Source organism: Pseudorasbora parva, chromosome 22 (genome assembly GCF_024679245.1).
Source record: "Pseudorasbora parva isolate DD20220531a chromosome 22, ASM2467924v1, whole genome shotgun sequence".
NCBI classification, from domain to species: Eukaryota; Metazoa; Chordata; class Actinopteri; order Cypriniformes; family Gobionidae; genus Pseudorasbora; species Pseudorasbora parva.
The window spans coordinates 25,429,437-25,455,063 of NC_090193.1; the positions used below are offsets into that span (position 1 = coordinate 25,429,437).

General features: G+C 36.0%; 1 protein-coding gene across 3 annotated transcripts in view; it reads right to left on the reverse strand.

Annotated features, from left to right (window-relative positions):
• Positions 1-6: 6 nt before the first annotated feature.
• Positions 7-25,627, reverse strand: part of dvl1b (dishevelled segment polarity protein 1b) — a 43,581-nt gene continuing 17,960 nt past the window's right edge. The window contains exons 2-15 of one of the 3 annotated variants that reach the window (XM_067432334.1): positions 24,500-24,569; positions 23,053-23,174; positions 16,669-16,781; positions 13,184-13,322; positions 12,965-13,058; positions 12,772-12,841; positions 12,549-12,688; positions 10,540-10,616; positions 10,383-10,450; positions 10,200-10,277; positions 9,984-10,118; positions 9,194-9,361; positions 8,874-9,092; positions 7-2,235 (exon numbers count right to left, since the gene is read on the reverse strand). In XM_067432334.1, the coding sequence (XP_067288435.1) occupies positions 1,736-2,235; positions 8,874-9,092; positions 9,194-9,361; positions 9,984-10,118; positions 10,200-10,277; positions 10,383-10,450; positions 10,540-10,616; positions 12,549-12,688; positions 12,772-12,841; positions 12,965-13,058; positions 13,184-13,322; positions 16,669-16,781; positions 23,053-23,174; positions 24,500-24,569 (1,993 nt within the window). In that variant the 3' untranslated portion in view covers positions 7-1,735. Of the gene's footprint in view, positions 2,236-5,147; positions 5,185-8,873; positions 9,093-9,193; positions 9,362-9,983; positions 10,278-10,382; positions 10,451-10,539; positions 10,617-12,548; positions 12,689-12,771; positions 12,842-12,964; positions 13,059-13,183; positions 13,323-16,668; positions 16,782-23,052; positions 23,175-24,499; positions 24,570-25,627 lie in introns of all 3 variants that reach the window. The other 2 variants (XM_067432335.1, XM_067432333.1) reach the window with 2 other exon arrangements.

Sequence of the window (25,627 nt, forward strand, 5' to 3'; positions counted from 1 at the left end):
CAAAAGTTCAGATTGATCATTTATTTCAGACAGTTTCACTTACAGATGGTCGGACAAATACAACACAAACCGAATTCGATTTAGAAAACTGCTTTAAAATTACAAACACACAATTCCAATTTATATCTTACATAACTACAAAAAGGCATGACCAGAAGCTCTGTACATATACTTTATACAATTATCTATTTTCATATATACAATAAAAATGAACTATATACAGCAGTTTTTGTCTTCCTAAGACAAAAAAACTAGACAACACATCTAAAGATGCAGATTCACAATAAAAGCACAGATCAGATCTTGTGAAAGTGCCAATTTGACAGTCTTTATCTTGAGCGACATTCCTCAAATGGTTAAAAACTACACATACAGTAGTCCATGTGCTAACTAGTCTCCTTCATTTAGTAACGTTAAGCTTTTTTAAGCAAACATTTTCTCTTTGAGACACTTTGATGAACAGGTTACCAGCACCAGATATCACATCGTACAATTAACACATTATTCCAGGGGCAAAAAAACACAAACCTATATTTAAGAACATATATAAGAAAATACTAATTTCAGACATTCAGCAAGCGCCAATTAGTTTTGTACATCCACACTACAGGTGCTGCTTTTGAATTTACCCTGATATCGTTCTTACTTCCTGAAAATACATTTTTCTAGCTAGTGTTTCATAGCCAAGAGTCATAACAGTGACATGCTACCATGTTTCCAACCTGGTAATAATTGGAAACGTGTCAAAATGATTAATTCCTCCTTTATCTGCCACCCTCCCAGAAAGCTTGTACTGCACAAGAGCTTTAAGCATTAATTATGTGCACAAAAAATGAAACTACAATAGAAAGATTGTTTTAAATAGCATTTTAAAAGGAACAAACACAACATGAAAATACCTTTTGACTGTTGCTTGATCAGTAGCCTTGTCTCTTCATGGACAGCTTTGGAAAGGACTAAGAGCTCCTGACCAGCAGAGGGCATTGTCTGATTGTCTTTACCTTTTGCTAATCTAGGACTAAAAATGTGTCTGCTGGTGATATTTTATTGCTAAGATGGTTAATACTGGTCTAAAGATGCTGTGCCGAGCTTAATGTGGAACATAAACCTTGCTTGACTTTGTTTTTTAATGGTGACAGAGAAATTGTGTGCTTTGTTTGGTTGCCATACTTGTAAAGAATTTAAAAATACTTTATTTTAAATTAATACTGTTACTGTTACAAGGATGCATTAAATTGATCAAAAATGACTAAAGATATTATAGAATTGTGTGTGTGTGTGTGGGGGGGGGGGTGTATGATGGTTTCCACAAGAATATTAAGCAGCGCAATGGTTTACAACATTGATAATAATAATAATAATAAATGGCACCAAATCAGCATATTAGAATGATTTCTGAAGGATCATGTGAAACTGGATAAATGACAGCTGTAAATTATTTGAAATTGTAATAATATTTCACAATATTACTGTTTTACTGCATTTTTGGTCACATAAATGCAGCCTTGGTGAGCAGAAGAGACTTCTTTCAAAAACATTTTGAGACAGTAGCGTCTTTTGAATAGTAGTGCAGGTATTCGCTCTTTGCTCAACACATGATTATCTCGACAAATGATCCTCAATTTTCCACACAAACTTGTGACTATAGTATGGCAACAGCATGTGTTTATGGCACTCATCTTGTGAGAGTACAGAATGGATTTCAGCTACCGGTATATATTATTGGTTCAACAGATTACATTATATCCACAAAAAACTCACAAGGGTTGCCCATGGCATGCTGGAAGGACTGGCGGCTAGCGGTGAGTTCGGGTGGTATGGCCCCTAGCTCCCTCACTGGTGGGGCCCCAGGGGGCCCACTGCTGATAGCTCCCTTAGGGGTCAATCTGGCCAGGCTGTAGGGAGGAGGCAGGCCTGGGGGTCCGTAAGAGGAGGCGTGGCTCCGTTCGCTGAGTGCACAAGAGGTGTGGCCGTACTTGGAAAAGGGAGCGTGGCTGTAGGAGAAGGACGTGCGGCTGTGCTGGGAGGGGACGCGGGAATGAGTGTGGCTGCGAGATGAGAGCGTATGGCTACGGTGGCTCATCTGGCTGACTGAACGCTCAACCCGCCTCCCGCCTGCTCTCTTGCCCGAATCTGATTCGCTACCGCCACTTCCTGTTGTTTTGCGGTCCTTGTCCCTTGGCACGGGCCGCTGGCTCCTCCCAGCGCTAGGGTTGGAGCTACTGCTTCGACTTCCTGGTAAATAATCAGAAGTTGACATGGAGATATAGAGAACATATGGAAATAAATCAACCTGTTTTTTGTTTTTAATCTTTTCATGCTTTTCACAGAAGCTAGAACAACAGTTTCCAAAGTAAACTTCTTTGCAATGACTAACTTTTTTTTTGTTGCTTCAGGTCTATCTGGTTGAGGACAGCAGGGAAAACAAATGCTGAATGCAAATAATACAATTCAAGTAAATACGATACCTTTTAAAGGTTTGGGGGCAGTACGATTTTTTTATGTATTTGTAAGAAGTCTCTTATGTTCAACCAAGGGTGCATTTATTTAATAAAAAATATAATATATAAATGGTATGATTTTTATTACACAATGATTTTTATTTAACAATTTTTATTTCGCAATAGCAAAGTTTTCTATTTTTAAATATTTACAAATGTATTTTATGCCTTTGATGGCAAAGCTGAATTTTCAGTATTGTCATATGATCCTTCAGAAATCATTCTAACATGCTGATTTGGTGCTCAATAAATATTTCTTCTTATTATTAACAATATTGAAAACAATGTTTGTGAAAAACATGATTTTTTACCTCCAGGTTTATATTTTAAGCATTTATTGGAAATGAAAATATTTTGTAATATTTTAAATGTCTTTACTGTCACTTTTGATTAATTTAATGAATCTTTTCTGAATATAGGTATTAATTTCTTTAAAAATAAAAATAATAAAAATATCTGCTGACCCCAAACCTTTAAACAGTAATGTCTATATATATATAATATACACTCACCTAAAGGATTATTAGGAACACCTGTTCAATTTCTCATTAATGCAATTATCCAATCAACCAATCACATGGCAGTTGCTTCAATGCATTTAGTGTCGTGGTCCTGGTCAAGACTCCAAATTGAATGTCAGAATGAGAAAGAAAGGTGATTTAAGCAATTTTGAGCGTGGCATGGTTGTTGGTGCCAGACGGGGCCGGTCTGAGTATTTCACAGTCTGCTCAGTTACTGGGATTTTCACGCACAACCATTTCTAGGGTTTACAAAGAATGGTGTGAAAAAGGAAAAACATCCAGTATGCGGCAGTCCTGTGGGTGAAAATGCCTTGTTAGATTTAGATGCTTAGAGGTCAGAGGAGAATGGGCTGACTGATTCAAGCTGATAGAAGAGCAACTTTGACTGAAATAACCACACGTTACAAACGAGGTATGCAGCAAAGCATCTGTGAAGCCACAACACACACAACCTTGAGGCGGGTGGGCTACAACAGCAGAAGACCCCACCGGTACCACTCATCTTCACTACAAATAGGAAAAGGAGGCTATAATTTGCACGAGCTCACAAAAATTGGGCAGTTAAAGACTGGAAAAATGTTGCCTGGTCTGATGAGTCTCGATTTCTATTGAGACATTCAGATGGTAGAGTCAGAATTTGGCTTAAACAGAATGAGAACATGGATCCATCATGCCTTGTTACCACTGTGCAGGCTGGTGGTGGTGGTGTAATGGGGTGGGGATGTTTTCTTGGCACACTTTAGACCGCTTAGTGCCAATTGGGCATCGTTTAAATGCCACTGCCTACCTGAGCATTTTTTCTGACCATGTCCATCCCTTTATGACCACCATGTACCCATCCTCTGATGGCTACTTCCAGCAGGATAATGCACCATGTCACAAAGCTTGAATAATTTCAAACTGGTTTCTCGAACATGACAATGAGTTCACTGTACTAAAATGGCCCCCACAGTCCCCAGATCTCAACCCAATAGAGCATCTTTGAGATAGGGTGGAACGGGAGCTTCGTGCACTGGATGTGCATCCCACAAATCTCCATCAACTGCAAGATGCTATCCTATTAATATGAGCCAACATTTCTAAAGAATGCTTTCAGCACTTTGTTGAATCAATGCCACGTAGAAGTAAGGCAGTTTTGAAGGCGAAAGGGGGTCAAACACAGTATTAGTATGGTTTTCCTAATAATCCTTTAGGTGAGTGTATATCAAATATTAGAAACTCAATATTACTCCAACTGTATTTTGGTTTAGAAGCTAAACAAATTATGCAGATAACAAGGAAAGTTTGTGATGTGCCTTCATAAACAACACTGCAAAATGAAATAAAATGCAAACTAGACTCCAGGTTGCAGTGAAGAAAACCATATATAAAAAAAAAATTATAATGTCATAATGTTGCATATTGTTGGGCCTATGCAGTTAATGGTAAATCATACCATAATTCATAAATGTAATGTTTGACTAACAATTTTGCTAATGTGAAGACAAACATTATGGATCCTTCAGGAAAACCAATTGAGAAGCTCTGATCTAGAACTGATCAGTCCTTCATCCTTCAGCAACTAAAGTAACAGCTCATAAGTTCAGAGAAACATTCCATCCCTCGCTAACGTATGACAAATGTTCTGCATTTCTTAATCTAAGTTCCTTCATGCTACGTTCCATGTTTCAAAGAGAGTGATTAAAAAATTATAAAAAATGATGCCATTTAAAGAGCTGATGAAATGCATCTATCAGATGTGCAATTAAAACTGGATGACATGACACTAGAGTCAAATGACAATGCAAATGAGTGCATGAGGTGCTGCATCCTGAATTTAAAACACTGTCAAACTTCACACAAAGGCCACATCATTTCACTCTTACATAAAAGCATGGCAAAGCTTTATACACATATGGGATCTACATTGATTTTGTCATGTTTATTTCCAAACTATTGTGTATGCGGTTCGTTTGTTTGGCCCCTTTATCCACAACACATGACATGCTGAGAAATACAGAGACGGGAGGCGAGGCAGCGGGACAAATCCAGCAACAGAAATCCCCCAGTCATGGAAGGAGACATGACTGTAAAAGAGAGAGAAACAGGGAAGGAGAGAGAAAGGGAGGGAAGGAGGCTGCCTTACCGGACACCCCAGGGTTGGGACTACCTCCTCCATCAGTCTGCCATTGCCCAGCAGAAACGAACAGGAAATAACACAGTTAAGCCGTCTATTTTTCGTCTTATTACCAAAAGCTCTATCAAGTGCAATTCCTCCTCACAGCCTGAGTGCACTACTGGAATTTCACCTGGAATCTGCTCGGTAAAAATAAAATCTTATATGCGCTCATATAAGATATTTATTTTCATGTTACGATGATATGTTACAAAATATTGTGACATCTAGGGTTGTCAGGAAAGCAAAATTTGATAATCGATACCAGCTGCACTGAAATGTCCCGATACTAGATACCAATTTCGACAAGGGTGCAGTGAGTAATATTTGAGCAGCTACTGACAGAAATGCAATTTAATATACATAACTAAGGCCCCATTTACACTGCATGGTTCAAGTGAGCCGACCCAATTTTTTCTTCTCATGTGGCACAGATCGGATATGAAGTGAACATGTGAGCAGAAAAAAACCTGCATGAATTCTGATATCGTCAGATCGGATTCAGGCCTCACTCATATGTGGTAATAAACACGATAGGATTCGGATATGAGCATTTGCGTCTGTCAAACCGGATATTTCCCAGTAAATGAGAGTCGTACGTCATTGAAAAAGGGACGGAGGCGAATGACGTCAACTCCGTCTTTGACGTCATTCGCTCAGGACTCTTTTTTTTCTCTGCCTTATGAGAGCAATGTTTTGCTTTCTGCACTATCTTTAAAGATCAGCAAAACATTGCTCTCATAAGGCAGAGAAAAAAGAGTCCTGAGCGAATGACGTCAAAGACGGAATAATTGAATAATATTTGAATAATATTTTTGTCTGCATCCATTGCGTTTTACTTCCTTTTTTGGGTCAGAGCGTCGTGGGCTCTTTCGCCAGTGTATAGTGTAAATACAAATATCGTATACAGGTCGCTTTTAAAAGATGATGTAAGCAGGTTGTCAAAAAATCGGATATAGTCACCAACTCGGAATTGTGCATTAAGACCTGCAGTGTAAATGTTTCAGTGGAGTATAAATACATAATGAACCGTTATGCTTTTATTCCCTTAGAATGAGCCATTTCTATCTACATACAACCACGTGTGCCCTTACAGTGAAGTCGCCATTTTACGCCGCCATGTTTCTACAGTAGCCCTAAACAGACAAACTGCTCTGGAGAGCGCTAGCTACTCTCTGCTGTCTCAGACAACATCTATGTCCTGTGTCGGCCACCGTAGCTTTTCAATGTGCTTCGAATGGGAGGAGCGAGCGGTTGGAATTTCGCAACCTCACCGTTAAATGCTGCTAAAATTTATGCAGTGCACCTTTAAAAAATTAGCCATCAACAATTATATCAACTCAAATAAATCAAATAATTATTTCTAGTAATCATACGTTAAAAGTCAAAAAATATATATAGAGCAGTCAGTAGTCATTGTTTGAATAATATTATCAGTGTAACTGTCTAATACATATATATTTTATACTGAGTTAGTCTATTGAGTATATTTTTGACATATGTCATATCTATAGAAAATAGACACTACCGTTCAAACGTTTGGGGTCAGTAAGATTTTGATACTGTTATTCAGCAAGAATGCATTAAATTGATCAAAAGTGACACATAGTATTACAAAAGATTTATATTTCAAACAAATGCTGTTCTTTTAAACTTTATATTTTAACATTGATAATACTAAATGAGTCTTGAGCACCAAATCAGCATATTAGAATGATTTCTGGTAGGGTTGGTCTATACCAAACTTTTTTTTTTATTTATTCGATATGATACCAAACCTTCTTCAAATTTTAACGATACTGATCATTTCTTAAAAGGGTATGTGATTGTTCAAAATAATGTATATTTTTAGAACAAAAAAGTTAATTGCACTTAAAGGCAAATCACAATATACATGCTGCCCATTAATAACAAATTTATCAAAAAAGCAAATATGAACACAATTAAATAAAAAAATATATATTATAACAATATTTCACATTATTATGGTTTTTAATTTGATCGAATAAATGCAGTCTAAGTGAGCATAAGAGTTAGAGAATTGTATTGACCCCAAAACTTTTGAATAGCAGTGTATATGAGGAGTTCTCAACTCAAGCCCTCAAGGTTTCGTTCCAAACCCAATCACACTTGAACAACTACAAAGCTTGAATAATTAAAAAGTTATAGGCAGGTGTGTTTCATCAAGGTTGAAGCTAAACTCTACAGGAAAATGTACCTCGAGGGCCAGAGTTGAGAATCCCTGGCATATACACGGTACATAAAATCCATGTACTTAAAATATTTAAAATGTTTTTCCATATCTGCCCTAGTTTGACTTTGACTGCTTTCATGGTTCTATCCATATGCTTCAAACCACACAACACATCCAAACCTTCACTCAAAAGCTGGCAGATCACTAACTGCTCTCTACAGGCAACTCAAACACGTTCACAACAGACTGCAGAGTTTCCTTCCTGACATTTCCACTGAGCTAGTGCATGGCCTGTGTGAAATGAGCAACAGGTGAAGGTTAATGTGAAGCCGTGGATTGAGACGGACGTGTGTGCACTGCATTAGCGTTGAAGGCAAAAAGCACTAGTGAATGAGATGGTGAAATCATGATGAGGTGATGGAAATCTATTTTTAAAATGTGGCCAAAAATTGAAGACAAAAGTAAGCTGAGAGATGCTTTAAAGGTTTTAAAGTAGGGAACCCACAAAACACTACACCTACATTTGGGCCGACTATATTCTGAGGACAATAATTTCATAAAATAACCCTTGTGCAGTCGTGCATGAAATTCATATAAGAAAAGGCCCGTAACCACTATAGACATTAAGGTCCCTCCAATAATTAGAAATGGGCAAATTGTCCCCCCATATATTTTAAATTCTTGCACTGCTCTGTTGCACTCCATTACGCAGCGTTCTGTATGTTAGGATGACAAACATGTTTAAAAGTAAAAAATGTTGTCTGGTCTGTTTCAGGTCTATCGGCGCTTGTCAATGTAAAAAATTATTGAGATGGCCAATCAAATCAAAGTAGGCGGGGTTTGTGTTCTCATTAGGCAAACAGACAAGTGCGTCAATCTATCGCATAATGCCATTGCTGAGAATCTATTCTTTCCGGTGAAATCACGAAACAAATGTGTCCATGCTCTTAATATACAATCATTGAACATCTCTGATTTTAATGAAGAAAAAAAACAATATGAGGGTGGATTGGAACCTGTAAACTTCAACATGGTTTACCAAATTTCTACCAGCAGACCACTAAGGAATTCGGATGTTATCAGCGGATCTATGCATTTATTTACTAAGGATAAGAATCTCAAGACTAACTACACATTTGAAGAAAATTACTGCAAATATTATTTGCAAATAGTTCTAAAATTATTATTTCCCAACTAGAATTAGACCTAGAATTTCGTTTACTGTTCTGTTTCTTTATGCTTTATAAAAATATAAATCTCCCTCTAATGTTCAAGACATGGTTACGGCCTTGTATTAGGAATGTGTAAAGCTTCATATTGTCTTCATTCTTGCTTTCAAAAACAGCTAGATTTCAGACATTTAACAACCATCAGAAATAATAGTTATATATATGAGCTAAACTATAACTCTTCTTTCATTATTGAACTAGGCTGAGATTTATTTGGAATGTTCTGACTATGATCGAGTAATCTGAAGTCAAGGATGACCCTTCCCTACTTACCCTCACTGTGATGACTTCCTGCGCTGCCACTGTGGAAACTGTGGCAGGGGTCGGAATATCCTGGGGGGAAACCAGAGGGCGCTGTGGAGAAGGGTGGATAGGGAAAAGGCTGGCCGCCCATGGGCCACGGGTTAGTAGACGGAGGAGGAAGAGGGGCCAATGTGTCCTGCTCTGAACCAGCACCACTCGATCCCTCATTCAAGTTTAGTGTAGCCATATCTAATAAGATAGACGGAAATTGTTAAGAGGTGGAAACATTTGGTTTGCAAGGATAGATATAAAGCATAAATGAAATGTGTTGTAAAGGAGATGTGTTGTACTTTGGCAGAGATCTCCAAATGTGTAGTAACACTGTTCAGAGAAGGTGATCTTGTTGACAGTGTGTCTCAGATAGCCGTGTTTGAGCAGGCTGCTGGCGTATTTCCTGGCATCACGCCGGTCTTTGAATCCTTCGACCCGTGAGTACAGCCAGTCTACTACATCACCTCCTGTAATATGCGATATCCAGACAGATATACACTAACTAAAACCATACAACATGTATTTTTGTTACTTCAAATAAAGTATAAAATAAAATTGTTTTGATTTTTCATTTTCATTTAGTTTACAATATGCAGTTTTTTTGCTGCTGGGGGGGGGGGGGGGGGGGGGCCTTATTCGAAACAAAGGCATAGATTGATGATGCAGAGATTGAGAGAACAATCTTTTGGGTTGTCGGAAAAGAATCAGGATGGGACTTCGTTTTCATGGATGAGATTATTACCGTTACTGTAGTATGAAAAAGAGCAAGGCCGAGTGCTATGGGAGCTGAACGAGACCAGTAGTACTTTTATTATGCTACAGTCGCCTCTTCCGGTCGAACAAATTAGACATTAAAAAGTAACATGAAATGACAAAAACACACAACTAAATTACTAAAACTTTAAATAAAAATTAAAACAGAAGATGTAAAAAAATATATGTAATTCAAGATATTACTAAAAAATGTAAAGTATCTCTACTAAAATAACACTACATGCGTTACACTACATTACATTTTTTAAACATTACCAACAGAAATAACACAAGTGAGATCTTTTCACAGCTAATGAGCACAGAAAGACATCTTACCTATTACAGCATTAGCTATAGTAATCTTCAACCACATTCTGTCTCTTATTTCTAGTCCTGAGTCTGGGAGCTGCATCACCTTTACAATGGTGGCCATGTCTGTTTTTCCCACTGTAAGAGGGAGATCGTCAAAATCTGTGAAGGACAACAGGATGATTAGGATCCTGCTTCGCAACAAACAAGAGATGCTGTGATCTGTCAGAGAGAAAAGACTACCGTTTTGTGGGTAAGATCCTGTAAGTGCAGTAGTGTGGGAAATCCATGCAGCCGGGTCAATGGGTCTAACTGGTTCAGCTTTGGGGGGAGGGGGGGACAAGTCAGATAAGATGGACAAGCATCTCTATACATAGCTTATGTTTATCTGAAAGAAACATAGACAAAGAGTTTGTGTGTATTGACCTCTGGGTATTGTGAAGTAACTGCGAGGGGAAGGGTCCCAGCATTTAGCAACAGTGAGACTGATAGGACTACAGAAGACAAGTACAATGGTTAGGTAAATATGTAAGCATAATGTCCATTGTTACAATTGATACATCTTTCTCGTATTTCTTCTTACCCATTCTTTGAGACGATCTCTCTGAGGATCCTGACAGCATCGTCATTGCTCATGTTTTCAAAGTTCACATCATTTACCTGAAACATCAAATGTTTATCATTTTAAGCTATATCACATAACCCGTGTTAGCATTTGAGCAAAAAAGACCCTTTGCACATCTTTCATTTAAACACAAGCCCCAGCGAGAAACTCATACCAAGGTCAACTGAGACCTTCTAAGTTCCTGTAAATAAAAGCAGCAAAATATTAGCATTTAACTGATCTAATACTCATACCTTGAGGTAATGTTTCTAATATAGATGTGCCACACTGTGCCATGCCAATATAAATATGCAGTCTAATGCATAACTATAACAGAAATCTGTCACATCAACAGGAATCAGCAGCAGCTGAAGGCATTTGAAGACTGTATTTAGACCGAAAGACAATCACTAAAGCTACTAAAGCCACTGAGCACAGAGCCAGAATAGAAATGTCATCCTTAAAAACTAATGTAAATAGGAGTTGTATGTCCCAGCAGTTTAATCGCTTTAATACACCACTGGTGGAGCCAATCCATTGAATTACATTAATCTGCTTTTCAAACTGAAAAACTAATCTGTTAGGTGTTTTTAAAAGGATAGTCCACCCAAACATTTTAAAATGTATTTGTCTGTTTTAAAGAATCTTGGTAACCAAACAGTTTTGGTTCTCACAGAGAGACTTCTATTTTATGGTCTACAATACAATGGAAGTCAATGGGAACCACACTTACATTTTGGGGTCAGGTGCTCATGTGAAAAAAGGCAGCCTTCTTATAATTATTATAAAGTAAAATTGTTGATCCTCTTTTAATGAATTACACTATATAACACTATACACTGTAGGGCTGTTAAAGGAAATCAATATCAACAAAATCCATTGATCAATGCATTGAATCTACACTGCAATTACAATTGCCTAAATACTGTTCTGAGATTAATGCTTAAAATACATTTTGAATATAGAAATATGAAATGTTGGGGAAAATAAAAATACTATTATGAAACTAAAAATTCCAGTAGTTGGCGGCAAGTCATAATAAGAGAATCATGAAATCACATTTTCACATTTTTGTTCAAACCAGCTGATTCATTCATGAAAAAAGTAATTATCCACTGACTTTATAAATGGGTCATTGAAGCATTGACTGCCCCGATTTACGGTAAATCATTAAATAACACCACATGTTGCTTGGAGACACAACATTTCTGCTTTGTTTGGAACTATTTTTGTTGGCCAGATACAGCAAAAACAGTAAAAATTGATATTGTTGTCTCAAAATTGTTAATTCATATAATCAACTTATTGTTTATTTTACTGTTGTAAAAAATGAACATCACATTTTGCAAATTGTGCTGATATTCATGAAAATCGCACTCTTGTTTATGTGATATTGCTTCCACTATATTATGTTGTAAACACAAAATACACATACCACACATACAAGGTAATTCATTACAATCTTGAGTTTTGGTGGCATTTTTAACCTTGCACAAAGCTATTTTACATTAACGCCAAATTAACTGGTTAAGCTTGAGGCCTATTGCTAAAATTAGGCTGGCTTTATTGAGATGTTTAAATAGTGGTATGACATAATAGCTGGAATGACATGAAGGCAAAAATAGGACAAAATGTTCGTTTTTGGAGGGACTAGCCCTTTAAAGTTTTTTTTAAAACTAGATTTACAGGTCCTGTAATTTAAGGGCAAATTTAAACTTATAACGTGGTAAAATTATTAAATATTATAATCTGTAGCCTTTTGCTACAAACTGAGGAGCTCTTTTCTTTGAAAAAAAACAAGCTGATGTTTTGCTCATATAGCGTTTAATGTTGCATGCTTCAACAGCAGTCTCGATGCAGTATCTTTTTTACCGTGTCAAAGTTTACAAAAAACACTCAATCTGTCTCAAAATTGTTAAAACCAGACTAAATTAATCACAAACAGAAATGAATATTCACAGGAAGTGCCATTCCAGACTACAATCTACCTGTAGCAGCATGTCGCCTGGCTCTATCCTCCCGTCAGCTGCCACAGCTCCTCCCTTCATAATAGAGCCGATGTAGATGCCTCCATCTCCTCTATCGTTACTTTGGCCCACTATACTGATGCCAAGAAAGTTATATTTCTCTGTGCAAATGAGAGAGAACAAGAAAGTGATGAATTTGTGACGTACTGTATGTGTAGTGTAAATGATGGGATGCTAATCCTACCCATATTGAGGGTAACTGTGATGATGTTGAGGCTCATGGTTGAATCTGTGATACTGCTGAAGGAAGATGACTGTGGATACAAAAGAAAATGAGATACCTGAGACCCTAAGAAGCCACATATACATGTGTACAAATTTGCCTCCAATATATGGTTAAGCAGGTTCATACACACAAGCACACACACACGTCTAACCCTGTCGATTTTCGCCACTTTGTGTCGCCGGCGTCTGCGCTTATGTCTCTTCATTAACTGAAAGGAAGAGCTTTGCTCTGTGGAACTACTCAGCCTGAGAGAGACAAGCAAAGGAGAGAAGAACAGATTCATTAATGCATATACAATTACAGCCTAGACCGAATAAGTCAGTTAGAAGGCTAGCGCATAGTTTATGCTTGTAATAATTTCAAACCAAACCTGCTAGCGTCCTCATCCTCCTCGCTGTCAATGAAGGAGCTTGACTCCAGCTCACTGCTCATCATAGAGCCACTGTCACAGACCATGGCCGCATCCCTCACCACCCGCTCGGCTTTTGTGTGACCGTTCACACGTGGAACTAAGAACAATCATGCACACAGTGAGCTTGATTGAAACAACAAAAAACTGACAAAGATGACCATATATTTAAATATATCCATGGCTTGATCGCACCTTGAGTGACAAATTTAAAGGGATAGTTCATCCAAAAATGCAAATTAGCACATAATTTCCTCGCCCTAAAAAATGTATCCATCCATTAATCAACACGGGTCCGGTGGGGGTTAATGAGGGGCTTCCGAAGCGAATTGATGGTTTTGTGTAAGAAAAATATCCATATTTAACCCTTTATAAAATAAAATATCTAGCATCCGACAGACCGCCTTCTGTATTCAACTTACAAAAAGCGTAACTGGCACGACCATGGCATTGGATGTAGCGTTAGCATTTTGAACTGCTAGACGCGTTACACTTTCTTCACATTTTGAAGGCCTTTATTTTACTTTATTTTATTACTTTTATAATGGATGGATGCACTTTTAATTTTTGGGTGAACTATCCCTTTAAAAAAAGCAAAAACATACATTCCCGTGGGCGTGGCTCTGCCTCAGGGTGGCATCTGATTGGCTGGAAGGCTCTGGTAAGGCGGTGGCATCTCAATGAGCCGGGCTTTGTGTATTGCCTCTGGTGGAACCCAAAACACTCCAGGAGAGTTGGGCTGCCAGTGCTTCTTTCATCAGGCTGATATCGCTCTCTCATGTTGTCTGATATGCTCCCTTACATACCAGATTTTTTAATTTCAAGGCAGTCTTCAGTACTTTATTTATCTTGCAGTCTTTACTAAATTAGTTTGATTAACAAAAACAGGCAAAAAAAAAAAACAGAAGAGATGTGGGGGAAAGTAAAATTGAAAGTGAGGAAGGAAATGCACAAGACTAATGGAGAACAAGATATGTTCAGATATAATTTCTATATTGTGTTTTTATTCAGGCTCCAGATGTAGAGCGAACAAGCTACAAAAGATGGCGATATAGCTTAATGCACATCTCTATTTATCACACTAGGCAATCCATTACAGAACCACGTTTGACTTCCAGCTATGAAATGGAAACAAAGTACTCAATGCGTCACCACTATTTGTGTAAGCAACCTATTTAAACCCAAACTAAATAAATACAATGTTTAGAGGGATAATAAAACAATATATCACATGAGTGATGCATGAACGCATATAATACTGAAAATTCATTCTTCACATGCTGGTTAAAATCATAGCTCATTCCCTAATAATTGTATTAATTTCATTCTAACAAAATGCTGTTTATTTTTAAAATAATAAAATTAATTTTGTATACGTAAATAAGCCAATAATGAAGTTAAGGATGTTTCAATATTTTTTAGATATTGTAAAAAATAAATAAATAAATAAATAAATAAAAAAATAAAAAAAAATATATATATATATATATATATATATATATATATATATATATATATATATATATATATATATATATATATATATAATAAAAAATACTGATTAAGACAATTATTTTATTATTGTATATGTCTACAGTTTAACAGCATTCTGTAGATACAATCAGTTTGTTTCTTTTGTAAGTCTACCATTTTCACTTGTTCTTTCAAAAATACACGCCAATAACGCATGTCTTCTTGATAATTACTAATATCAAAGCACTACAAAACATATAAAGATTAAAACCCGAATTTTTTTTATTTTTAATAAAATACTTAAAGTGAAGTCGCCTTACCTCAGAAAGCGCTAACGACAGAAGAGCTTCCCGCCGCCGTTGCCCACAGATAAACTACTACACCGACAGAACAGAACTCCCGCGGGAGCGCGCGATATGAATTTATTATCCGCCCCTTCTGCTCGCGCTCTCGCCCTTGCCAGACGCGCACTGTCATTCATCAACAACAGCAGCGCGTGGACAATGAGCGCGAGACAATATCGATTTTTGCTGCTGCTCGTTATCATCATCATGTACAGTACAATTATAATTTATAAACAGAAATCTGAGGATAAATATAGCCTATACAATGTCTGACTCAAAGTTAGCTTGTAAAATAAAAAAATAAAAAAAATAAAAAGCACCTTATTAACAGTTGTCCATGTTCTCTAAACATACATCTGCATCTTTTAGCACAGCTAAAAAAATATGTATTTATTTTATTCAATAGCCTACTAAATATTGTAAAATATACTAATACTAATATCTTTATAGGTGCATAAGTCTGTTGTTCATTATTTTAATTTCTTGTTAAATGTGTAAATTCTGTGTTGTGTGACAAAGATATAAAAAAGGGGGGAAATAAATAAATAAATCCACATTCCTGCTTTGCATTTTGTTGGAAAATCGAAAATGGCCACAGCACAAAATTCCGTCAGGGGCCCAGAATACCTAGCTACTGCCTGGCTATTCCCAGAGGAAGTGTGCATCTTGCAAACCTAATATTTGTTTCTCCTTTCTGTCCTATTAATTCTGAACTCAGAGTGTTGCACTGTCACCACTGGCACTGTCTCCAGACTGGCCACCTAATTAAGCCACACTGATTAATGAACAGTGAGAACTAATGGGCCAACAGAGAGACCTGTGATACCATCACAAACACACAGATAAATTATTGTGAGAGGTCTGGGTGTGTTTGTGTGTGAGAAAGCATTTGTTTTGTTAGGGTGTGAGGACTATGTTGAATAGAAGACAGGAAGGGTGTGCAATTCTGCTCTGTTAACGCCTGTTGTTGTAAATCAGTTTTTTACAAACATTTTGTATGATTATGTCTATATTTGTTATGTGTGCAGTTATGTATTGTGCAACCAATCAGTGGAAGCTCAAATACAGAAAGAAAAAAAGTGTTTAATGAGAGTGTCTGTTAAATATCATTTAAATGACAGATTGCTTTATTTGTATTCTTCCGTAATATTAATGTGAGAACACATTTAAAATAGATGAAGTTGTTTTAGTCTGTCACGGTAGGTAATTATGGATAATTTAAGACTTTATAAATGAGCTAAAACAAACAAATGCATTCACAAAAATACAAAGATGAAAACATATGAAACCAACATTCACAAAAAGAGGCGACTTTTCGACCTCAGTTTGAAAAGACAAATATGTTTATCACACCAATGAGGCAAATAACCTACATATGAGGGCGGAAAATATTTGTCATGCTCAGTGTAGGATCAAGCCATGATTATATCAACTTTGTGTAAGAACGCAAAAAATAAAGTGCCATGTACAGCAGGGATTTGGTCACCTATGCAGGGCTCCTACGCAGTATGGAAAGAGGTTTTGAAATTTGATTCTGGAAAAGCATGGAATATTGAAATGGAAAATGTGTAGGAACCCCGCCAATGATAAAATTACAGTATTTAGACATAATCTTGTAGCTACACTCACATTCATCTCTCCTCCGCCTGGTCCTTTCTCTTTCCCTCTCTCGGCGGTGGCGGAGAATGGACTCGCTTCCAGTTTCTGTGTCCAGACCGTCTCTGCTGTTCACTGCATTGGCACTGTAGCAAACGCACAAACAGAAAAATATGCAGCATGAGCTCTGAAAAACATTAGACACACTGCAACAACTGTATTATCTGATACTCATAGGACATTTGTATGTGCATGTGTCACCTATGCGCATGTAAGATATACATTAAGTGATGGAACGCAGGCTATTTTAGCTTTTGTGAGAAGGGCAGAAAGGGGAAGACAGTGAACAAGAGAGAGAGAATAATGGTAATGACACATAGGGGGTGTTTCATCATGAAAGATCGGATTCTGAATTACACCCCTGGGGCAGCCAAGTGTGTCTTTGTACACGAACATCTATATGTGCTTTCAGTAGAAACCTGAGTGAGGTAAAAAATATTACAAACCCTTCAACCAACCAATTGCACACCAGTCCTAATAGAGTAAAAGGTGTCCTACAATATATAGTATGCGTGAGTGTTTCTATATATATATATATATATATATATATATATATATATATATATATATCTATATATATATATATATATATAGACACGGCTCAGCAGACACTCTAGGATGTGTTGGTCAAACTGGTCAAGTATTCATACTCTAGTGTAATCAACGAGCCATCCTAAATAAACCCATCTCTTGCGTAATACCCAAAAAATTTGAATATTCCGATCTAATATGATTTCTGACCTGTAAGGTTGCCAGAATAATAATCATACACTGTTTGATAATAGGCCAGAGGAAAACTGGCACCCCGACTGAGTCTGGCTTCTCTCAAGGTTTATTTTTCTCCATTATGCCCTGATGGGAGTTTTGGTTTCTTGCCACTGTCGCCTTTGGCTCGGCTTGCTCAGTTGGGGCCACTAAAATTATAATCCAAGTTATTCAACTAAATATTAAAAAATAAAATTTATTAATTAGGTTTATTTAATTCTATAAACTATAATACTGATCTGCCAAAATTGTCGCTATATGATACATTAAAAAAAGCTGATAACATCACTGTTTTCTCAAGAACGACTGTACAGCCAAATCAAATTTTGTTGCAATATTGTCCTGTTTAACACTGTCAAGCTGCTTTGAAACAATCGTCATTGTAAAAGCGCTATATAAATAAAGTTATATATATCGGTATATATTAATCTCATGACCCCTGAATGTGATAACCTTTTCAATTTTTTTTACCATACACCAAAAAGTGAGTCTGTCCTTTCCAAATTGGAAGATATATTACATTATAAAATGCATTATATTTAAAATTTAAATACATTACATTTAAATACATTATTTGACTACATTAATTAACATGAACTAATATTGAACTGCACTTATGAAGAATTTATTTATCATTGTTAATGTTAATTTAACATTTAAACATTGAAACATTGTTAAACATTTACTAATGCATTATTAAAATCTTATTAACATTAGTTAATGCACTGTGAACTAACATGAACAAACCATGAACAGCTTTAATTTTATTAACAAACATTAACAAAGATGAACAAATACAGTAACAAATGTAATGCTCATGGTTAGTTCATGTTAGTTAATAGATTAACAAATGACCATTATTCTAAAGTGTTACCAATATAGGCCAAAGAGGACATACACTGTACATGCAGTAAAAAAAAGAAGAAGAAAAAAAGAAGAATTTAATAATTAAAAAATAATCATTTTTATACAAACATGTTGATTTAATTAAAAAATCATGTTCAATAATAATTTAAAGAATTCATTTTTTTTAAATATAAATCAATATTGTTATCCAGTAAGGATGCATTAAATTGATCAAATGTGACAGTAAAGACATTTTAAATGTTACAAAATATTTCTATTTAAATAATTGCTGTTAAAATTTCTATTCATCAAAGAACCCTGAAATTTCCACAAATAATTTAAGAAAAATAATTGTTTTAAACATTGATAATGATAAGAAATGTTTCTTGAACACCAAAATCATCATATTGGAATGATTTATTAAGGATCATGCAACACTAAAGAATTGGTGCTGAAAAGTCAACTTTGCATCCCAGGTCAGGAATCAATTCCATTTTTTAAATATATTTGAAAAAATAAAACATTTAAAAGTAATATTTCACAACAGTACTGTTTTACTGCATTTTATAGCAGTTTTACAGAATATAAGACTAGACCCCAAACTTTTTAATGCTAGTGTATTACTGCATATTATTATTGTTATAAAAATGTGAGGTACACTGCAAAAATACAACATGAATGCAACATGTTATACAAATGGGTAAGCAGTGAATCAGTCAACCAATGTTAGAAATTAAGGACATGGCATCAAAAATTATATAATCCAATGAGTTTGTGTTTTTCTGTGCAGTTTAAAAATCAGCCACAAGAGGGCAGAAATATCACAGCAACAGCGCTAGTGATATACATCAGTATTTCCTCACATGTACATTCCCATTGTATAGATCAACTACCACTTTATCAACACAAACCAGCAATGGGTTCATTTTAACTCACATTATTCTGGATCTCATTCAGTATTTACATTTATCAAGTAAAGAGTTAAATACGATGCCTCCATATATTCTGTTATTCATCAATCCACACAATAAGGTTTGTTTTGCTTTCTTGCCTTTAAAAAAGAATCTAAATTTGTGAAAGTGACTGCAATAATAATGTTCCACATTAAAAAAATGTTGTAACTTTAACAGAAACAACAACAACAACAGCAACAAAAAATCTAAAGATGCTACAGTAAGGCCTTACCACAAAAACTCAGAACATTGTATTATAAGTTTTACTATATGTAGAATACTGTCAAATTTGTTTTGCAGGTAAAAACTATAAATTACAGTATATTTTATAGGGGAAAAGCAGTAATTTAACAGGCATTTTGTACAGTGCATGTATCATGCTTTATTAGTTTTACTACATCCATCATGTCCTTGAACATTTATACTATTTTTGCTATTTTAAAGGAAGTGTATGTAAGATTGTGGCCAAAATGGGTACTGCAATCACTATCCCCTCTCCCCCTCCTCCCTGACTCGAGGTTGCCAGATAGGCTGCAGGATCCAGCAGGAACGCTTGTAGCTGCAGCTGTGGTAACTATAGCAGATCTGGCAACCCAGATGCAGAAACACTACTGACTTCACGATAGATGGAGGGCGGAGCTTCAGGCCAAAACACGACATGTCAACATCAACATCAGTTGAGGGCTGCAACAACAACTTTTAAATGACAATATCCTGGCCGGACTACTGTTGTCAGTGATATAAGTATTTGAAATTAACATGATTTCTTAATGTCTAGTGACATATCAGGGCCATTTTATGCTTAATTGAAATACATTTCTTACACACAGTTCCTTTAATGAACTCACATCACCTTCTCCATTATAGACATTCATACACTATCATCACTGTACTATTTATATCTCTTTTTATCTGCACAGTACTGTTCTCTTGCCTTTTGTACCCTATTTGCACTTGCACACTATATTACTATGTCCACTTCTTGTTAGATGCAAACTGTACACTACGTAATGAAGTTAAGTCTAATCTAGTCATTTTTTTAATGAAGATGTCTCTCCCTGTCCTCCCCTAAAATTAACATTAAATTCTTAAACATTCACAATTTGATATTTGGCCATGTCGTTGCATAACAGTGAAGCAGATTCACAAAGGTCCCTCCTGGGATGTTCTGCTATGGGCACATTCACCACTCATTGTTTACCACAACTCCCTTCAACATTTCTGTCTCGTGCTTTCTGGATGACTGAGCCCAGTGGGGGAGTAAGTGCCAAAGGGATTTGCTCTCTTTATGCTGTTGATATTCCTACATCCACAACAAAAACATGCATGTGTGTGAGAGAGAGAATATTATGTAGACCAGGGAGGTAAATCTTCCCCAGGGGTTTGAAAATGTCAGATTTTGCTGAATTTGCAGATTTTTTACTGAAATTGCACATTAAAAAAATGTAGAGCTTTTTTTAAGGCAAGACACTACAGCCAACAATATATTTTTTTATTCCTATCTATATTCAGAGTTGTTTGTTCATATATATATAATTTACCTGATTTCATTCATTTTATTATTAAAAACATTATTTTCTTTCTGGCTGTTGACAGTATTTTCATATTTATAGAGTGATAAAGAAACATCCCTTCAGTAAAAACCTTTTTAACCTGGCTTTATCCAATTTAAAATGTTATATTCTGGAAAGGTATGCAAATGAGTGCATGTTTAATTAGATGTCTAATTTGCATATTTAAACATACAATTTTGGGAATCTTGTACTACAATTTTTTTTAATTCTTAATGTAATAAATTAACTGGAGAAGCAGTGATATGTATTAGTTAATAGTTTTACACTATTTGCCAAAAAACACCTTTAAAAATGAACTCATTTCTGGTTTAAAGTCAATGAAGAAGTACATGAGACTAATCATGGACATGAGTGATCAGAGAGTCTGATTTCACCTTGTGTCAAAGAAGCATGGAGGTGTATTTAGTGTGTGTGTGTGTGCAGGTGAAGGCGACATGGCATGAGCAGAATGCAGAATGTTTGAGAGGGTAAGAGTGTATCACCAATGTGCGTGTTTGTGTGTGTCCTTGTTTATATTACATTGTGGGGACCAAATGTACCATAAGGATAATAAAACCTGAGATAACCTACATTGAGGGGACCAGCCAGCTGTCCCCACTTTTCAAAAGGCTTATAAATCAAACAGGATGACGTTTTTTTGAGAAAGTAAAAATGCAGAATGTTTCCTGTGATGGGTAGGTTTAGGGGCAGGGGGAGTGTATGAGGATAGAATGTACAGTTTGTACGGTATAAAAACCATTATGTCTATGGAGAGTCCCCACAAAGATAGTGAACCAGACGTGTGTGTGTGTGTGTGTGTGTGTGTGTGTACTCATGTGAGATAATCAGCACATCTGGTGCATGCTATAAATGGTCGTTTTCAGTGGTTGAGCATAAAGAACAATGACAGCATACATTAACTATTAAATAACTATCGTGCAGAGAACACTAAACATTACACTTGACCAGACCCACATGATTGAGTTATATAATACAATTATATCATAGCAATATCAAGAGATCACACCATTTCTCATTTCTACTGAACCTGGAATCGACCCAAATGGAACAAACAGCATTTTGATCCCTTAACTATATATCAGAAGTTTGGGATAATGAGTTCAAAGAGAATTCAATGTTTCTTTGCTCATGATTCACTGAAGAATATATATAAGACAGTAAATAGTGCAATTATGCCCTTAAATATAGGCCTGTTAAAATATTAACATTGTCTATTTTAATATATTTTAAAATGTAATTTATCCCTGTGATGGCAAAGCTGAATTTTCAGCACCATCATTACTCCAGTCTTCAGTGTGATCCTTCAGATATCATTCTAATATGCTGATTTGATGCTTAATTTTTTATTTTTTATTATTATTATCAATGTTGAAAACAGTTGTTCTGCTTAATATGTTTGTGGGAGCAGTGATATGTTTTTGCAGCCCGATCTCACGGCAAATCGTACTAACTTTACGAGGTGGCTAATTCATACGAATCGATACGACCTCACTCGTACAAATTCATACGATTTTTGCTAATTCGTACATATTTTACGAGTTACCAAATTTCGTATGAATTCATACGAATGACCTACCCCTGACCCCACCCTATACCTACCCATCACATGGGTTTAGACAAATCTTACGAATTCGTACGAGTGAGGTTGTACAAATTTGTACGAATTAGACACCTTTTATTCAGTTTTGTAATTTTCTTGTAACATTATTAATGTCTTCTTTGATCGATCCATTCATGCTTAATAAAATTATTAATTTGTAAAAAAAAAAAAAAAGTCCTGACTTATATATTTATTTTACTATATATTATATGGTATATATTATAGATATAAAATGTTGGTATTATTCTGTCTAAATTAAAAATAAAACCCATTGTATAATTTTAAATGCTACAAGTGAATATTAGCATAACAACATTATAATGTACAGTACAAAAAACATATTTAATCATTTAATAAGACTAAATGTAAGTTAGTGTTAATTGACAGCAAAGCTAATCTAAATTGCACAAATGAGGAAATACAATTAAATATCCAATATCAACAGAAACAAAACAATTTTTTTTAAATATGAACCGTTAACTGATTTTCAGTGGATGGAAAATGCTGCAGACTACAATAGTATACCACTACGATTCAGGTTTTCTGTGCTGAAATACCAAACTCACAAATGGCGCATCCGTTTAGTGTTTGTTGCACATGATACATGTGTGTTACTCACTGGAATGAGGGGGGTCTGGAGTCTCCGATGCCTCCCGTCCTCTCCAGCGGTGGGGGAAGCTCAGTATGACTGTCAGTGCACACCGACATCCCATCTGTGTGGGAGCTCTCGGCCAATACAAGCTATAAACAGACAAATGAATGCACATTAACACAAAGAACTTAAAAAAATTGAATTTCTTTCATTAATGACTCACCCCAACATCATTCCTCACCCGTAAGACCTCTATTCATCCTCAGAACACAGTTTAAGATACTTTAGATTTAGTCCGAGGGCTTTCTGTCCTTTGAATGTAAGTGTAAGCCCAGTTGCTGTCCACGTCCAGAAGGTAATGAAAACATCCTCAAAGTAGTCCATATGTGACATCAGTTGGTTAGTTAGACTCTTTTGAAGCGTCGACAATACATTTTGGTCCAAAAATAACAAAAAATACGACTTTATTCAGCATTGTCTTCCCTTCTGGTTTGTTTTCAAACCTCAAATAAAGATTAAAACGGTCGTGAATCAGCAGATTGATTCGTGATTCGTATCGCCAATGTCACGTGATTTCAGCAGTTTGCCGGTTTGACACACGATCTGAATCATGATTAAGACCATTTGAATCTGTATTTGAGGAACACGGAAGAGAAGACAATGCTGAATAGTCGTATTTTTTGTTATTTTTGGACCAAAATGTATTGTTTTGACATGTTTGAACCAATAAGGTTTGGTTCAAGCAAGTACAACTGACTTCTGTTTACCTTTTTGAGTGCTCTATGTGTGTTTGCTGATCAATGTTTACATCCATGTGAATAAAAGCCTAAAGTATATCAGTTTATCATATAAAGCGATCATGTTTCTTCAGAAGACTTGGATCACACAGCTTGATTCAAATGGATTTATTTTACAATCTCTTTAAGAACGTTTTGAACCTGCAGAGTTTTGTGTGAACTGACTTTCAGTGGAAGGGAAGAAATCTCTATTTCTTTGTGTTTTGGAGACAACAAACAAAAGTCTTATGGATATGGAACAATATCAGAGCGAGTAACTGATGACATCATTTTCATTTATGGGTGAACCCTTTAAGTAAATGTAAGTGTCAAGTTCAGATGCTTTTTTTGTTTTAATGGCTCTTCTTCTTCACATCGTTTGTATAAACAGGATGTTTGAACTGTTCTACTAAACTCATGACAAAAGACTACAACAAGAAAAAGCCTCAAAGGCACTAAATAAAAATCGCATCCAGAGTAGAACGCAATGTTCTGAATTATGCATTACACTTTCGAGTCGGTCTGACTTCAAAGTGCCTTTCAGACATAATTAGTATAATGAATCGGTGAACTAAAACTGGTGATGTCCAGTATATGATTCAGCTCATCTGCTGCATCTTTCTTATGACATATACATGCATGACTGCCTTTGCTCTCTGATTCAGATGTTATATAAGGCAGAGGTTATTAGAGCTCACCCATGACACCACTCTCCCATTGAAACAAGGCAGTTTGGCGTTATCGTCCGAGACTTCCTCTTTGACAACCCTGCAGGGACAAAAAAGAGGCATGTATAATTAATTAGAAGTGTGTTTGTGTGAAACTGCTGTATGTTGCATGTACCAGCGCTGTATTCATCATCTACTGCCATGTGCTCACAAATGAGCTCACAGGACTAGATAACATCTTCGTATGCTGTGTGATGTGTAACTGTGATCCTGTTTAAATGTGTTGTTTAGACTGACTTTGCTATCTGCAACTTGTTGAAATGGATTTGAATAGAGGGCATATGGTAAGGATCTCACAAGACAGCTTGTTATGAACGTGTCTCAATAACTCAATAATGCCAACCATATGGTTTCCCGGACAGAGCTAGAGCCTAGTAGTCCAAGACTAAAATGGCCCTTTAAACCAGATTAACAAAAATTAGCTTTGCCTGTCATGTTTTTAAATAGTCCTTGACTTAGTTGAGAGTTTAATTAGCTGAATTCCTGGAGGAAGGCTAGAGCTACTCCAGGACTAAAATAAACCAAGAAGCCGGTTTAACTTCAGATTAACATTGTGTTTCAAAGAAGACTCATGTATTACTTGGATACATACAGTTGTAATCAGAATTATTAGCACCCTAGGCAAATATGAACAAAAAAACAATAACAACAACAACAAAATTCACAATAACCTAACCTTTCATTGTAAAACAAATGGGGGGAAAATCTCCTTCTAAAATGTTTTTCTCTCATTCTAAAATGTTAAAACACATTTACCACAAGCCACAATAATAGCACAATTTTGTTCAGTTATATTTGCAACATTCCTTTGCCAAGATAAAAACTCTTCTCCTGATGCGTAAATAAAGCCTGATAAATTTGGAGAACACCTTTCAAGAGATCAGAGAGCACTCCTCTATAAAAAAAAAAAAAAATCTGTCCAGCACACAAACATCCTTCTGAAACCTAAAATGACAAATGGGACACCCTGCGGTCTCATGGTCTTAACGTGCAGCCATTGAATGTCCACATGTGCATATGTGCCATTTGGGACAGGGCAGATGTGTGCCACATCCAGGCAGATTTGGGACAGTTCCTGTTGATTGGAACTTCTTAATT